Source organism: Rhinolophus sinicus, chromosome 3 (assembly GCF_057876585.1).
Source record: "Rhinolophus sinicus isolate RSI-liver-muscle chromosome 3, RSI-T2T, whole genome shotgun sequence".
In the NCBI taxonomy this organism is placed as follows: Eukaryota; Metazoa; Chordata; class Mammalia; order Chiroptera; family Rhinolophidae; genus Rhinolophus; species Rhinolophus sinicus.
In genome coordinates, this window is record NC_142503.1 from 167,653,780 (window position 1) to 167,672,662 (window position 18,883).

Sequence of the window (18,883 nt, forward strand, 5' to 3'; positions counted from 1 at the left end):
TATGTCTGTGTGTATTAATTGTGAATTAATGGAAAGCAATATTTTTCATGAGAAGTTCCTCTGGACTATTTTCAAGAATGGGAGAAGAGACATGTGCCATACCAGAAGCTAGCTTTCTTGGTGCTATGCTCCTTGTTCTTCACGAGCATCAAGAACCACCCAAAGTACCATCTATCTCTCTAACCCAAGCTCCTATACTCACTGCTTCCAACTGGAGACAGTCATCCTATTGCTGATGCCTGGCCTAAGGCAAAATGACTATGAGATGAATAGGTGTTAAATAAACTAACTCCCACTGAAGTAACCCAACTAATTACCCTATTCATTATTTCCAGACTTACACACGTTGTATAAGTATTCTCCTAAGCAAGTACTGGGCCACAATTTCCTTCTTCAATACAATCCTGCTTTCCTCCTTCAGAAATGTCTCACAGTTTTTGGTCTACTGGGTACAGAACTTGGAATTTTAAAACATCTTTTCTATTATTTTTAGAGTATGTGAGAAGGCTCCAGCATATGATTAGGCTGCCATGTTGAAACTCTTTTAAGTTTTCTACACCCTGAGGTTGTACGAATGGTTAATATATTTATCACACACACACACACACACACACACACACACACACACACACACACACACCCTAAATGCAATACATTCACTGTCACTTAATGCAAGCAAATATTTAATTTATACTAGTAAAAAAAAATACCAACCTGTGTATTGTTTTCTTTCTGTCTGAAGTCAATATTGGGAAGCTTTGACTGCTTCACAGAATTTTCTTCTTTTTTATCTAGGTTATTAAATTGTACAAATTCAAATCAATTCCATAGAGAGAATTAAAAATCATGCCCAACATTTAACCTAAACTTGTCATTTAAAAAATCAGGTAACATCAATACTTAATTTAAAATACAGAATTATGAAATTACTACATAACTCTTAATTCTTACTACATAATATTATTACAATAATTATGAATGTAAAATAAAAACCAGCTGACAAAACTGTATCTTTATAATAGGGAAACCAAAGAAGACAGAATGTTGATATTAATGATCAGAGGAGAAAAACAGCCAATGTAATCTAATACAATGTATTTAATCTAGTCTGCAGATCCATTGAATGAAACATGATTCAAATACCTCAGTGACTAAGTCACAAATATCATTAACACAAGCCTGATACCCACTTTAATCATATATATTGATAATACAACTTTTCAAATAAAAAATATGTAATTATTCATCCTCTTCTGACAGCCACACGACCAGACCCAAACACTTTTTTTTATGTAAAGTGAACAATTTTTCTCTCAAAGAGAAAAAAGTTAGGTATAAAAGGTATATATCTTGTTCGCTCTCAGGAAAAATCAAAGTGGTACTTTCCTAAGTCTGTGGGTCTCTAATATTGTTTGTTCTTGGTTATACCAAATGATAACTAAGATTGCTTTTTTCTGTTTCTTCTTCTATGTGGTTGCAAAGAAGACTAATTTATTGAATAATAGATACTGTACCTATAACTCGTGGTTCTGAAGAATGCATATTTATTGGTCTGACTAATTTCTGAGATTCATATGGAAGAAATAATTGACTGTTCTGAGAAGTTTTATTCAATGTAAGTACATGTTCATCTTTTTCAAAAATTCTAAAGAGAATAAATTATATTAAATATTCACTAAGTAAAAAATTAACATATATTAAAGTAGAATAGATATTTAGATACGATATAGTTAAAACTCCTTATTTCACGATAATAAAACATTTGCAGAGAATTTAACAGATCTGCCCAATATTATTAAATTACTTACTAGTGTCACAGCTAAAACTTTTCCTGATTAAGTCCAGTGCTCTTCTTAGTTTACCACACTCTCTTTTTAAAAATGTAATTACTTTAAAAGACTTTCTAAACATATCAAAACTATTTTAAACCAAAACTTTATCCACAAATAGCATGCTTTAGATTTCAGAGTAGTTCAAACTTTAAAACAATTTATTTAGAAACAAGTCAACTAACATGAAAATAGAAACCATTAAAACAATATTACAATCATAAATGGGTCTTTTCTGTTTTTTACTGGAAGAATAATTCCATTGACTACTTCCTAAATTAAAGAAATAATTTTAATTATTGATAATTAAATAATTTAAATAATGATATTATTTGATAACTATCAAAATACTTATTGAGTAAAAAGGACTAGTTATGTAAGTTCCTCTCAATATAGAGAATTTTATATTAAAAATTTGTCAATAAAGTGAAATTCTGTACATTTACCTAGCTTTCTAACCAATTTCACTGCAAAATTAAAAACACATTACCATGGGAGTGGAAGAATCAAGAAAATAACAAATCCAAGGAAGTGGGTTCAGGGAAATTAACTTGGGAGAGGAATGTGTTTAAAAATCAGGATAAAAGCAATGGAGCCTGAGGAGAGGAATTTAAGAAAAATGAAAAAGGGTATGGGCAAAGGAGAAAAAGTAGAAAGTTTATCAGAAACAGCAACACTAATACATCTATTTTTCCATCACACAATAACAGACAAAATCAATCTTTTTTTAAAAATGCCACCACCACTGATATCTATTTTATCACCATTAGGATGAATGATAAGGAAACATGATGCCACAGATTCAGTAGCATTTTGGCTCATCTTCACTCTCTGTGGCAAAGGAAGAACTAGTCATGCTGGTGACAGAGTGATAAAACGATAAATACAATTGCTATTCCCATCCTTGTTCCTCTTGTTTTAACTCCTAATGGTGACTCATCATGGAAAACGGGATCAAATGTACAACTGACAGGTTACAGAACAGCAAATATGCTGCTGCTTTCCTGTTTCTCTCTACAAATTATCCTTGGCCTTACTAAATAACAAGCATATTTGAGTATTAGTCCATAATACTTAAAGGTATAAATATTTTTCATGAGAAATGAACAGAAAGTAGGCTGCACAAAAAAAGTATATGTAGATACTGTGTGAATATTGGTGGCTTGGGATAGAATATAGAATAAAAATTTTAGATGCAGTATATCTGTTCACATAAAATCCCATTTTAAAGTTTACCTATACCTTTCTTTCAATTCCTTTCTCTTTTCTATATTTTTTTCTTCCAGAGTTTCTGAAAAATTCTTAGTTTCATAAAGTCTTGCAATCTGCTAAAAAGAAAAATGATAGAGCAAAACAAAATAATTACCTATGAAGCATTAAGGAACATATGCTTTATCTTAACTAATATGATTTTCTTGTCTATATAATAGCGAGATTTATATTTTTGATAGTATTAGCTATCGTTTAGTGAAAGTTGTTAAAACAATAAATTGTATTCCTTTAACTTTTCTTTACAACTCCATTAGTAAAACTAGATTTCAATGAACTTCCACCTTCTTTTTTTAAAAGGACAGTCAGAGAAGCAAAATAGACATTAATTCCCTACAAAGATACAGTAACCATACATTTTAAAGGAAGTTGAATCCACTTTCTTATCATTACTAAAATTATATTACTGTTATCTAGAATATCATATCTATACATGATAACTATACCATCTTTAACACAATTTTCAGAAAATGTAGAAAATTAGCTATTCAATTTTTTCTGAAAATTTGGAAAATTTTGGAATTCGATGGGTTCTCATACCTGTCAATGAAAGCTACATTTCAAAGATTGGCACTAGCAGTGTGTTCAAGAAAATATCATACACCATCAATGTTAAATACTAAACTAGTTCTAGCCTAGCTCTATATAGATTCTAGTCGTACATTTTCAAGACTAAGTTCTTTAAACTATTTACTGTCTTGTTCTCTTTTTTGAGATCACTGTTGTAGCTCTTCCAGTGCCTTTAAATTCGTTATTAAGCTACATCTTGTTCTTTCATCATCTTCTTTCCTCAGCCCCCAAAGGAAGTTAAACTAGTCCCCAAAACCCAGAGTTGAATATACTCAATACCTAAAACACATTTTGGCTCCAAAGGCAATCTGAGGCAAACAAATGATTGTAAGCGTTTGTCCCTATTTGGGATCTTTAAAAATAGCTCTTCTAAGACTGTCAACTAACATACCATTATACTTATACATTAACATATACATTAGAAACACATAACAAAATATATACCTGGTTTAAACAATTAATTTCTATTTCCAGTTCATCTACTTCTTTCTTCAATTCACATGAAATTTTGGAAAAATTGTTGGCATGTTTAAGAATATCTTGTGTTTTACATCTCAAATTAACCCTTATATGTTAAGGAACTATGTTATGTAAGCAAATTTTACATTTATAATATATGTACTACATCAGAAATAATTAATGTCATGTAACATTATTTATACATATGTTCCACATAAGCAATATTAGTAACAGTTTCTGAAAACAGAGGTAAGACTAATATAAACATCTGAAAAACTGACAAACATAATTTATTGTTTATCTATGTTATATATTGAGTTTTAAAGTAACATTTCATCCAAAATATTAGTTAGGATTTTTTCTTTCAGTTAAATATTTTTAAAGGGTGGTTTTTTATTTTGCTTTGTTTTTTTAACCCAAGTGCATCATATTATTTGGCATGACTAATAATACATAACCAATTCAGGTCCAAATTCAACTTCTTGTGTTTCTATCATTTATTTGTTCTCAAAGTCAACATTAAAAATCCACCCTTTTCTTGTTCTAAAAGGTTCATGAGTGTACCATGCAGAACTCAGAAGAGAGCTAGATCTTCTATCTAAACTTTCTGCTTGAACTGAATTTAAACCCAATTCAGGTAGAGAATTTTTCAGCTGCTAACAGACATCTTGCATGGTAATTAGCTACTACAATTTCCCAAGTTACTCTACAATCCATTTAGGAGAATTTAAAAATAAATAGGATATTGGTAGTGAACAAGAACTCCAGAGAAAATCTGTCAAACCTGGCCCATTCTGCCTTAAAATATGTTATTTATATGCTAGAGTATAAAATTTCAGATGAACATTATTTATAATGCTATGCTGTTATCAAAAGTATCCATTTAAATTGGTATAGACATTCAAATCCTAATTTTCAATCCTCCCTACTTCCATCACCTCTTCTTGTTTGCCATGCAATCACACATCTCATCCCATCTTATATCCAACTCCCTAAACCCCTGCTGTATCTTCTGCGTCTACCAACCTCTGCCCCTTCTCACTGAGAAGTTGAAACACAGATGGGAAGCAAATGAACAACTAAGAACAGAATAAGCTAAAACCCAAACATGGAGAGAACAAGTAGCAAAGAGTTAAAAGGATAATTTAGGATGAAGCAGAATAAATCAAGGTAGAATGCAAGGATGAAGAAGGTTTAGTATAAACGGTAGTTATAATCTGGTAGGAAACCATATGAAGGATTGTGGAGGCTGGAAGAGTATTCAAGTTCCAAGTTTGCCATCAGGGAAGATCTCCCTGACAAACGAGATTTAGACCAATTAAGAATTACTTAAGCATCGAATACAATGCCATTATATTAGAATTATTTGTTTATATGTCTGTCTCTTCTACTAAAATACCCTTGCAAGGAAGTTCTGTATCTTCCTGGCACAAGGTATGTACCCAATGAATTTCTACAGGTGAATGAATAATTGTGATTTACCTCCTTATTACTTTCCATCCTAACAAGTAATAATGAATAGATTTAATTGGAACTCTTTTGTAAGACAGAGCAAGATGACTTTTTCATTGGTTGGGTTGTTAAGATACGCTATTTAAACCAAATACATATACCACTTCATTCTTATTAAAATTGCCTGCTTCTGATCACATGCACATATATGAAAACTAATCCCAGATGACCTTTAAAGTAACCTCTAAAATTTTTTAATTAAACAAAAACAAATCCATGTGATTCTTACCAGGGAAACAAAATAACAATTAAAATACAGAAATAGTACTCATCTAATAAAAATTCTAAGTAGAAATACTGTTGTGGATACAAATGTAATGTCCATCTAGTAAGTGATGGAAAGGGAGCAGGCACTGAAAAACAAAGTCATATTTTAGAAAAAGTTATTACATTCTTTTCATGATAAAGATACCATAATTAAAACAATATATAATAAAATGTTAATACCAAGAAATTCCATAAAAACAGTTTCATTCATTTTTAGTTGTTCAGTACATGCCAACACTCTGTTTTGAATTTCTTCATGTTCCTTTTTCTTCTCATAATATTCATGTGAAAGGGGTATTTCTGAGTATTTTAGTTGGTATTGCTTCAAAACATCTTTATACTGACATACATATCCATGGTACATTTTTCTGTTAAAATTAAAAGAAATGATGTCATTGTAACGAGAGAACACCTTAGAACTTTCTAAATATCGCTTGTCAAAGTCTATTAAGCATTAAAAGCAAGTTAGATATCTACTTATCCTTGCTTCCCTCAATACTGTCAAATTTTCTTTAACTCCATGACATTATTCAACTCTATTTTTTTTCACTACCTTAGTTATTTACACCTTAATCCTCTTCAATTTAACTTCCACTCCAACCATTCTAATGAATTACCCTTTCCCAAGATCACCAATGATCTAATTTGTCCAACTCTGATCTCTAATTTTCTTCCTAAATAACACTGCAAAACTTGGTTCTTCTGATCACTTCTTCAATGTCTATGCTCCTTGGGTTCTGAGTCCCTATTTTCCCCAGTTCAGCTATTTCTATAACAACGCTTTTTATATTTCCTTCCATTTCCTAAGCCAAAATTATTACATGAAGTCATGTCCTCTGTGTAAGAACTCTGGGTTCACATTCTTGTATACTCCACAACTATTTTATAAAGAAAATTTCAGCATTATTTGGAGGAACTCCTCCATTTCAACTCAGGTACAGGTAAGTGGTCATCTACTTAGGCACAAGTCTTGAGCAGAACAGTTAATTCTTGCAAAAATTATATTAATTCCTCCTTCTCATTTGACCTTTGCTTAATCCATAGTAAGGGTCAGTTACTATGACCCATGGGCCAAATCTAACCTGCCACCTGTGTTTGTATGGCCTATTAGCTAAGAATGATTTTTACATTTTAAGTGATTGAAAACAATGAAAAGAAGAATATTACATAAAACATTAAAGTTATACGAAATTCAAACTGTAACGTCCATAAATAAAGTTTTACTGGAACACAGTCATTCATTTTTGTATTGTCTAAAGTTGCTCTTGCACCACAACAGCAGAGCTGAGTAGTTACAACAGAGACTGTATAGTCCACAAAGCCTAAAATATTTACTATCTGGCCTTTTACAAGAAAGTTTACCAATCCTGATCTACAATATCTAGAATGTTCAATCCAGGTTCATTACAGAAAACATTCTTGAATCCTCTTTTTACTCAATTCTTATCAAATACTTAGTTTCAAGAAAAAATATTCATAGAAAATTTTCTAAAAATATATAATCCTTATGTTCCTCAAAATTTTATAAATCAAGCCATACTATATTGGGGAATTTCTTAAGATACTATAATGATTATCTCACTTTGGCAGATCAGAAAAAAAAGAACAAGTATTCATAACCTGCTTATTCGTAAGAAGAAAAGTAGGATAACAGCCTTGTAGTGGGTAGTAGGTCTGAATCTTAAGAATGTTTTAATTTCTTAGTATTACTAAACTCTGTCCCGTTTAACCAGATAAAGCATTTGAGCCCCAAACAAGCTCCTATTTCTCTAAATATATATTTGCTAATTAAACCCTCACTTCTTAGAGAAATGGTCCAGGTAGGGGGGAAATACCTATAAGGAAACTGAGTCTGGGTCACCAATTTCAGTGAGATTAGCATACCAAATCTATCCTGTTCATATTATATATTCATGTCCACTCTTCTAATACACTCAGTACAGAAACTCTGGCAGAGCCCAGCCTAGACAAGTCATGATTCAAGAAGAGTCATTACTATTTCATCTATTGCCAGCAATACTAGTCTCCATGAATGCCTGGGGCAGGGATGGGAGATTAGGAGAAACAAGGAGCTGGTGACTCTACTTCCGTCATTACCCATGACACCAACAAATGGATTCTTCTCCTTTTATAAATGCCTGGTATTGAGTCATCAATTCAATCAACCTATGTGGCTGGTTTAAGAAAGAAAGAGATAGCTGTTTTCACTTTAATACCTCTAGAGAGCTGAGACAGTCATCTACAGTAAACACTGTCAGGTTCATATTTGGACTGGTTTGTGTTAGCCCCTCACAGAATCATTTTAGTAATTTTTATAGCCAAGGCTTTTATTAAGAGATGTTATATAAAAAGCAATAATATATGTTGTACTTATTTTGGGGAGGACACTGAAGATACTGATTACCACACTGCACAATTTCCCCTTTATGAGACCCCAAGAGAGAAATTTATCTCAACTCTCAGTGCCAGGAAAAACCTCTGGTTATCCTAAGTAACTGAAATGTTCTTTTTTTTTTTAATGAATACTCTGAATTCAAAGCTGATCATATTTCCACAATGCCCTATTACTAGCAATTTCAAAGACTAATTTGTGCTTGTATTTAACAAATGTGCAAGACCATGTAGTGTGAATTTCTATCCTGATCAAAGGCTTCATCTTCTTGTATTAGCCTTACTTCCCTGAAGCCTTGATTTTTATATCTAATTTTCTTTTAACACTATGGTATTATTTATACAATTTATCTCCAATCCTAGCTTATCACCCTCCAATAACTTGTCATCCATCCATGGAAAGTTTTGGAATCCAGGTAGGAGACTATGTGAAAGTAGGTGCCTTTGTGAAAGTTTTGGAATCCAGGTAGGAGACTATGAAACCCCAGTGCATGCCAAGACTGAAAGGCGCCAGTTTGAGAAGGGAGGCTCACATCCTGGTGGCTAACTTGCTGACTGTGGCCCTAGATACGGACCTAGGAACAGCTCTATATTCTTGAGAACTCAGTTACAGCCCCATTTGGCTTTGGGTCTGTCACCAACTGACGAGGGAGGAATCATGCCCACCGATGTGTCAAGTAATAGGCATACAGACCCTGGTCCCAGCTGGGGACCCTGAATCATCTCCAGTTCCTCATGGCCACAGTCCAAAAGCCCCTGGAGGTAAGCCTGCCAAACTCAGACTGTGTATTCTGGAACGGTCCTATAACGGGGCTCCAGTCTGTCCCAACCACTGTCATCAAAGTCCTGCTGGTACAGGGACCCAGCAATAGAAACTCTTGTCTGTGCTTCTGAAGATTCTGAAAGGGCCTATGTTTGGTTCCAGCCCCCTCACAGCCGAAGTTTGTCAGCAGTACTGAGGGTCCAGCGTCCTAGCGGGAGAGACTCCCGTCTATATCCCATAAATCTTAAAGGGCCCTATACTTGACTTTAGGCCCTTCACAGCCAAAGGACCCTAAGAGATCTGTCATCCCAGGGACCCAGAAAATGCGTATCTGCTAGTGCACCCCTAGAGATTTTGAAAGAGCCCTATACTTGGCTCCAGTCCCTCCAGCCACAGTCAGGGAACAATCCAGCTCCCTGGTGGGAGACACGCCCATCTGTGCCTCCAGAGCCAGGACTGAGGCCTCAATAGCGGTTGTAAAATCTGAAACAGCCCTGATGCTCAGTTCCAGTCCCTCCAGGTTACAGTCCAAGGCCAGTCCTAACCACACATGAATCCATCCAGTGACTAGGCAGGAGCCCTCCCAGGGACCTGGAAGGAGTCACATCTGTCTACACACTTGGTTAACAGGCCTACTGACTGAGGAGCCAATTACAGCGTTGTTCCAATGCTATCCTACTTAACAAGATACTGGAGGCAGTTTCATCCCAGGGACAAAACAGGATCCATACCTGCCTAAGCCTGCTAACAGCACACCAACTGCAGATTCCACTGCAGACCCAGAGACAGCCTCAAAACCAGCTCCCACACAATACAACTGCAATTCTAGAGGTAATCCTTTCAGCTCAGGAAACCAACTGGAGAAAGCCTTTACCTTTCAAAACCAGTCTGTAAAGACTGGAAGAGGTATTTGGTCATGCAAACACCAATGCAAGGCTACAGAGATCACAAAGAATCAGGCAAACATGACATCACCAAAGAAAAGTAATAAAGCTTCAGTAACTTACTCGAAAGAAACGGAGATCTACATTTTGCCTTACAAAGAATTCAAATTAATCATCTTAAGGAAATTCAGTAAAATGCAAGAAAACGTAAGACAACTAAATGAAATCAGGAAAACAATGCATGAACAAAAATAAGAGGTTTAATAAAGAAACAGAAACCATTGAAAAGAACAAAACAAATCCTGGAGCTGACGGAAACATTACAGAACTGAAAAATTCAATAGAAAGCATTAACAGACTTGTGCATGCAAAGAAAGACGCAGCAAACTCGAACATAGTTCATTTAAAATTAGCTAGTTAGAACAACAAAAATTGTTTTCAAATGGAAAAAATGAAGAAAGCCTACACAAATTATGGAACACTGCCAAACAAATGAATATTCACTATAGGGGAGTTGCAGAAAGAGGAGAGAAAGAGGCAGAAAGCTTATTTAAAGAAATAATATCTGAAAATGTCCCAAATCTTGGGAAAGAGATGAACATCCATGTTCATGAAGTGCAAAGGACCCCAAGCAAGATCAACTCAAAGAAGATTCCTCAAAGACACATTATAATCAAAATATTAAAAGTCAAAAACAAAGAGAATTTTAAAAGCATCAAGAGAAAAACAACTCATCACCACAAGGGAACCTCTGTAACATCATCAGCAGATAGCTCTGCCAAAATCTTGTAAACCAGGAGGAATGGGATCATACTAAGTGCTGAAAGGGAAAAAAAAAAAAAACAACAACTACCAACCAAGAATACTATACCCAGACAGAAAAACTGTCGTTCAGCCATGAAGGCAAGATAAGGGTATTCTCAGACAAAAGATAAGGGAGTTCATTACCACTAGACCTGCCGTACAAGAAATATTAAAGTGATTTTTCAAACCGAAATGAAAGAACACTAAGTATCAACATGAAAACATATAAAAATATAAAATTCAATGGTAAAGGTGAACATAGTCAAATTCAGAATATCGCAATACTGTAATAATACTGTGTAAACTACTTTTATCTCTAGTGTACAAGTTAAAATATATTAAAAATAACTACAGCTACAATAATTTGTCAATGGATACACAATATAAAAAGATGTAAAGCATAATATCAATAGCATAAAATGTGAGGGGAGAAGTAAAAGTGTAGCTTTTGTATGCAATTGATGGTAAGTTACTAGCTACAAATAGTCTGTTATATCTTTAAGATGTTTTATGTAAGCCTCACAGTACACACACACACACATGCACACAAAACTATCACAGATACACAAAAGATAAATAGAAAAGAATTAAAGCATACTACTACATACTACTACAAAAAATAAATCTCAAAGGTAGACAGGAAGAGAGGAAGAAACAAAGTAAAAAGAATTCAGAAAACAATAATATGGCAATAGTTAAGTCTTTACCTAATAATATTTTAAAGTAAATAGACTCAATTCAAAAGACAGCGAATAGATGAATGGAATTAAAAACAAAGATCTAACAATATGCTGCCTACAAGAAACTCATTTTAGCTTTAAGGACACACATAGGCTGAAAATGAAGGGATAAAAAAAGATATTCCATGCAAATGGTGACCAAAACAGATCAGAAGTGGTTATACTTACATAATAGACTTTCAGTCAAAATCAGTCATAAGTGACAATGGTCATTATGTAATAACAAAAAAATCAATTCACCAAGAGAATATAACAATTGTAAACATATAAATATGCACCTAACACTGGAGCACCTAAATATTTAAAGCAACTATTAACAAAACTGAAGGAAGAAATAGCGAGCAATACAATAATAGTAGAGCACTTCAATACCTCACTTTCAACATAGGAAAGATCATCCAGATAGAAATTAATAAGGAACTAGCAGACCTGAATACAATATAGACCAAATGTACCTAATAGACATAAACAGGAAATTCCATGTAACACCACCAGAATAGAAATTCTTCTCAAGCACATGGAATATTCTCCAGGATCATATGTTTGGCCACCAAGAAATCCTTAACAAATTTAGGAAGATTGCAATTACATCAAGTATCTTTTCTGGCCACAACTACATAAAATTAGAAAGCAATAGCAGGAGGAAAATGGAAAAATTCACAAATTCATGGAAATTAAACAACACACTCCTGGATATTTCAGGTCCAAGAAGAAATTAAAACAGAAATTAAAAGTATTTTGAGACAAACGAAAAACTTACGGGATGTGGCAAAAGAAGTTCTAAGACGGAAATATATAGCAATAAATGCCAACATTAAGAAAAAGACGGATCTCAAATTTAAAATCCTAACTTTATACCTCAAGGAATTAAAAAAAAATCTAAGTCCAATGCTAGTAGAAGAAAATAATGATTAGAGCAGAAATTAATGAAATAGAGACAAGAAAGATGATAGAAAAAATTAAACAGAACAAAAAAATCGTTTTTTAAAAAAAGACAAATAAAATTTACAAACCTTTAGCTAGAATGGTTTTAAGATTTACAAACTTATAGCTAGAAAAAAGAGAGGACTTAAACAAAATTGTAAATAAAAAAGGAGACATTACAACTGACAACACAGAAATACAAAGGATTTTAACAAGCTACTATGAATAACTATAGGACAACAAATTAGATAACCTAGAAGAAATGGATAAATTTCTAGAAACATACAATCTACCAAGACTGAAGCATGAAGAAATAGAAAATCTGAACAGATTAATTACTCCTAAGGAGACTGAAGCAGTAATCAAAAACCTCCCAATGAAGAAAAGCCTAAGACCAGATGGTTTCACTGATGAGTTGTATTAAACATTTAAAGAAGAATTAATACCAACACTTCTCAAACTCTTCCAAAAAACAGAAGAGAGAACACTCTCAAACTCATTTTATAGGGCCATCATTACCCTGTGACTAAAGCCAGATAAGTTACACTACAAGAATAGGAAATTACAAGCCAATATCCCTGATGACTCTAGATACAAAAATCCCCCAAAAATACTACCAAACTAAATTCAACAGCATATTAAAAGGATCACACAACATGACTAAGTGGGATTTATCCCTGGGATACAAAGATGGTTCGACATACACAGATCAATAAAAATGATACACCACATTAATAGAATAAAGCTTTAAAATCATATGATCCTCTCAATAGATACATAAAAGGCATATGGCAAAATTCAACAACTTTTCATGATTAAAACTCTCAACAAACTGGGTAAAAAAGGAATATATCTCAACATAATAAAAGCCATATCTGACAAGCCCACAACTGACATCATACTCGGTGGTGAAAAGCTAAACCTTTTCCTCTAAAATCAAGAACAAGACAAAGGTGCCACTCTCACCACTCATATTCAGCAAAGTACTGGAAGTCTTAGATAGAACAATTAGGCAAGAAAAAAAAATAAAGGCATCCAAAGAGGGGAAAAAAAAAAAAAGTAAAACGGTCTCTGTTTGCAAATGACATCACCTTATATATAGAAAACTCTATGACTTCACCAAAACAACTGTTAGAACTAATCAAGAAATTCAGTGACGTTTCAGGATACAAAATTAACATACAAAACCCGGTTGCATTTCTATACACTAACAATAAATGATCTGAAAAAGAAAACAATCCCATTTATAATAGCATCAAAAACAATTAAAATATTTAGGAATAAATTTAACCAAAGAGGTTAAAGATCTGTCCACTAAAAACTGTAAGACACTTGATGAAATTGAAGAAGACACAAATAAATGGAAAATATCCTGTGCTCATGAATCAGAAGAATTAATACTGCTATAAATATCCATGCTACCCAAAGCCGTCTATAGATTCAATACAATCTCTATCAAAATTCCAATGGCGTTTTTCACAGAAATGGAAAAACAATCCTAAAATCTGTATGGAACCGTAAAAGACCCCAAATAGCCAATCAATCTCAAGAAATAAAAACAGCTGGAAGCATGATACTTCCTGATTTCAAACTATGCTACAAAGATATAGTAATCAAAACAGTGTGGTACTGGCATAAAAACAAATACACCAAAGAACAGAATCAAGAGGCCAGAAATAAAACCATGCATATATAGTCAACTACTATTTGGAAAAGGAGCCAAGAATACTCAATAGGGAAAGAACGCTCTTTAACTAATGGTGCTAGGAAAACTGGATATCCACATGTAAAAGAATGAAACTGGATGGATTTTTTTTTTAATTTAAATAAAAATATTTTTATTTAAACATTCACCCTATCTTTTGATCACATCTCATACATAAAATCTGAAAGAAACCGAACTCATAGAAACAGAGAGTAGAATGGTGGTTGATAGGGGCTGGCAGGTGAAGGAAATGGGGAGATGTTGGTCAAATGGTACAAACTTACAGTTATAGGGTGAATTAAGTTCTGAAGATCTAATATACAGCATGGTGAATATAACAATACTGTATTATATACTTGAAAGTTGCTAAGAGAGTAAATCGTCAATGTTCTCACTACTAAAAACAAATAGTTATGTGAGGTGACAGATGTGTTACCTAAACTTACTGTGGTAATCCTTTCACAATATATATATGTATCAAACCATCATGTTGCACACCTCAAACTTAAATAATGTCATATGTCAATTATATCTCAATGAAGCTGAAGAAAAACTAGTAAAAATGTAAAAAATAAAAATATATTGCTCTCATCCAATTATGCTAAAAATAAAACCATTTCAATTTTTTAAATTAAGTGAAATTATAATGCTTTTTCAATTTTATAATGCTTTGTTTTATTATATTCACTAATTACATTTAGTCCCCAAGACCAGGTGATTTTACACATAAAATAAACCCACACAAATATTGGTATTTATCTATCAGAATTTAACAACCCACTAAGTTAGCACTCTGAAAAACAGAAGTTTGATATAAAATATCCTTCAAAAGTCAATATAGGTATCCCCCACTTTTTGAAAGTTCGCATCCCATCACTTCACTTTTATGAAAGACCTACATCAGTACCTGTTTTCGCTCACCAAAAGAAATCCAAAGAGGATTTTCAATTTTACGAAAAAAGGCAAAAAGCAAAAACAACGTTTAGTGTGTTTTACAGCCAGCTGTTGTAAAGGCAGCACTGCACCCCAGCAGCAAGGGTGGCACTGCCAAGCTGAACTATGTTCAGTATCAAACATCAATCCGCCATAACCTTGAACTGTCTGTAAGCATCAATGCTTTATCTTGATTTATTTTGTGCATTCCCTTTTTTACTATATGTTAGTGTTATTTTAGGTTTTGTGTGTTATTTTTGTGATTTGATAGGTTACTTTTTAGGTCTGTGAATGCTCAAAAATGTTTCCATTATATAAAGCAATGGTAACTGCTTCTTCGTTTTATATCATTTCAGCTTACGAAGGTTTCATAAGAATGCTCAATTTTGGGGTAGCAGGGGAAACCTGTACTCCAAATTGTTCATAAGCTAAATCTACAGATATTACCCCAGATGTTTGCCTGTAACAATTCAATGACATTTTTACAAAGCATATCCTATTAATACTAATTTATAGAATTGATAAGCTTAAATTAATATATATACTGTACTTGTCTTTTTCAATAGTTTCTTGATAAATAGCAAATTGTTCTTGCATATAGTCTTCATGTTTATGAAAAACATCACATGTTGGCTTCCAGCTATGGAAAAAAATTACAATTAGCATCTCAGAATGATAAACAAATTTTAAGAGATAATAAAAGTGAATGCAACCATTTAAAGATACGCAAATCTTTCTCTTCCTGGAGAAAACAAGCTAACATAAAGAAAAATATTCCCATCTCCCATCACCAACCACCACTACCACCCTTCATACAATCAATCATACGTATGCTCAAATATCAATATTTGTTAATTTTTACATACCACCTATTTTGGAACCATGACTAAGGAAGAAGAAAATGTGACATGGCTGGACTGTGTATTGCCATGACATTTCTAGAATATACTCAGCAAGGCTGCAACATCAGGCTTTCTTTCTCATCATAATTCTAAGATCTTGGCTGAGAAAGTCTTTTGGAGTAAGCATTCAAAGAGCTAGGACAGAGCTAAAGAAAGACTTTTTCTTCCTCCAAAACTTAGAAAGTCAGGTTGTTATACCTTCCTGAACTATAAGGATATAAACTAGTCCAAAATGAATTATGAAATCAGATGGTAAGAATAAAATATTCGCATTATACACTTTGTTTCATTACATGACTCAAAAAACGTTATCAATGTGAAAAATCTAAAATTAGCATACACCGTGGCAGCTTCCATTCTAAGTGCTGTTCAAGTATTTCCTCTAGGTCTTTTTTAATCTTTTTTATTTTTTTCAGATTCAAAAAGCCTACATGGAAGCACAGAAAAGTATATGTAAGAAAATAACTATCATTCATAGTCTCAACCTTGAAAAATAACTATTAATAAATTGTTTCCAGACTTTAAGTATACATTTTAACATCTTTGAGATTATATTCACATATAAAAATGTATCCTCCTTTATCACTTATTGTTAAATTATACACATTTTCATTGTCACTAGGAATTCATTGTAAACGTTTTAATAAATAGCGTGTTTCCCCAAAAATAAGACCTAGCCGGACCATCAACTCTAAAGCATCTTTTGGAGCAAAAATTAATATAAGACCCAGTATTATATTTATATTACATATTATATGTTATAAAAGACCCAGTCTTATATTAAAATAATTTTATATTAATTTTTGCTCCAAAAGATGCATTAGAGTTGATGGTCTGGCTAGGTCTTATTTTGGGGGAAATACGGTATATCATATTCCATAATTTATCTAACCATTCCCATATTGTTGGCCATTTTTGCTTAATCAAAATTTCTCTATTGTAAACGGAACTTGTACTTAAATATTTGTCTGAATTTTTAATAATTTCCTTAGAAAATATTCTCCCAAATGGATGTAACCATAAGGTCAAAGGTTATACATATATACTTTCTAAGTATTTTAAAAACTGCATAATAAATACATGTTCAATGAAAAGACTCACTGTAGATCTTTTGATGTACATAGTTCTAGACATTTTTCTATATATAAATACTCATATACATTTACTAAATTGGATTCATATATGAATGTTTTATTGCTTTGTTCAATTTGTAATATACTGTTAACATCTTTCCATATCATACACATACACTTATATCATAATTTTATTGGCTGTCTACTATTCATTTATATGAATATACCAAAGTTCGTTAAGTAATTGAACATTAGAGTTGTTTTCAATGTTTTCCTATCACAAAAAAGGCTGAAATAAACACCGTTATACTTACATCTTTTGAGAGAATGCCTATTTCCTTATGAAAAATTCTCAGAAATTGAACCATTTAATCAAAAGTCGTGCTTCTTTTTAAAGCTTTTTAAAAAGTATACTGACATATCCAAAAGATTTATACCAGTGCAGTTTCCTATAGTCTATGAGAGGTAATTTCCTTATTCCTTGGCCAACGCTCGGTATTATCTTTCTTTAAATTTATACAAAACTTAAAGTTAAAAAAAAATAGCATTTCATTATTGATTTAATTTGGGTATCTTTGATTACTAAGATCGAGCATCTGTTCACATGTCCATTAAACATGTATTTCTTCATTTTGTATTTACCTGTTTACCTTCTCTACTCACTTTTCAAATGGGGCTTTTGTTTTCTCTTATTAATTTCCTCAAGTACTTTATATTTTAAAAAATTAACCCTTATTTGAAATTTTCACTACCTTATCCTTTTGCCTTTTATATCATTTTGGGGTGTTTTTCTTTTTAGTTTGCATGTAGTCATATTTATCCATAGTTTCCTATGTGATTTCTACCTTTGGTGACATATTTACAAAAGCCTTCTTCTCTCAAAGATTATACAGTTCCCTATTTTCTTCCAGTACTTTCATGAATTCATATTTCACAATTAAATTTCTAAACCAGCAAGCTGAAATCACAAACTACAGGTGTTAATGGTATTAAAATCAACAGATCCTACTAACTGTCCTCAGAATTCAGCAGAGCGTAAGTTTGTATAAAGTACAGTACATCTTGGACACAGCTGGTACCAAGCGGAAACTATCAATACTCTTCCAGTACCCATTGCAGCTAGTTGAAGGAAACCACTGGTAAAACCTACTATAATAAAACTTACTATAATAAAAGCTAAATAAAAGAATAAGTTCAACAATATATACTTTTTTATTGATCTGACTGCCAAAGAAATTTAAACATTGCTAATTCCAGTGTTGGCTAGGGTGTAAGGAAGTAGAAACTCTCATACATTGCTGATGAGAGTATAAATTAGGATAATCTTTTTGGAGAGCAGTTTGGCATTGTCTATCAAATGTTTAAATGTGCATACTCTTGGTTCTACCAAATTCACTTCTTGGAGTTCATTCTATAGCAATAGGTCTATAAATGTGGAAGGATACCGGTATATATGGCTTATAACAGGGGAAAACTGGAAATAAATGTCTATTAATAGGAGAATGATTAAATAACTTAGGATACATCAATATTATAAAATACTATGGAGCTGTTAAAAAAAGAATGAAATCTATACATAATCATTACATGTATAGTACCATTTACATAGCATATTGTTAAATTAAAAAACAAGTTGAAGAATAAGTATGGTATGATCCCATTTTTGTAAAAACATACATATATAGATAGTTGTATACATAAATATATGTAATAATGATGTTAAATATTTATTTAAAAGGTCTGAAAGGATGCTCACAACTCTTAGAAGTGATCACTATAAGGAAGAGAACAAGGTGGAGGTGGAAATACAGGCAGGGAAAAACTTTTCACTCCATACGTTTGTATAGTTTCTGAATTT

At 32.6% G+C, this 18,883-nt stretch overlaps 1 protein-coding gene across 1 annotated transcript in view; it reads right to left on the reverse strand.

The window, feature by feature from the left end:
- Positions 1-18,883, reverse strand: part of C3H14orf39 (chromosome 3 C14orf39 homolog) — a 44,516-nt gene that overhangs the window by 22,962 nt on the left and 2,671 nt on the right. The window contains 7 exon segments of the mRNA XM_088797062.1: positions 715-791; positions 1,515-1,645; positions 3,072-3,157; positions 4,113-4,233; positions 5,950-5,992; positions 6,087-6,274; positions 15,601-15,690. Coding sequence (XP_088653188.1) covers positions 715-791; positions 1,515-1,645; positions 3,072-3,157; positions 4,113-4,233; positions 5,950-5,992; positions 6,087-6,274; positions 15,601-15,690 — 736 coding nt within the window.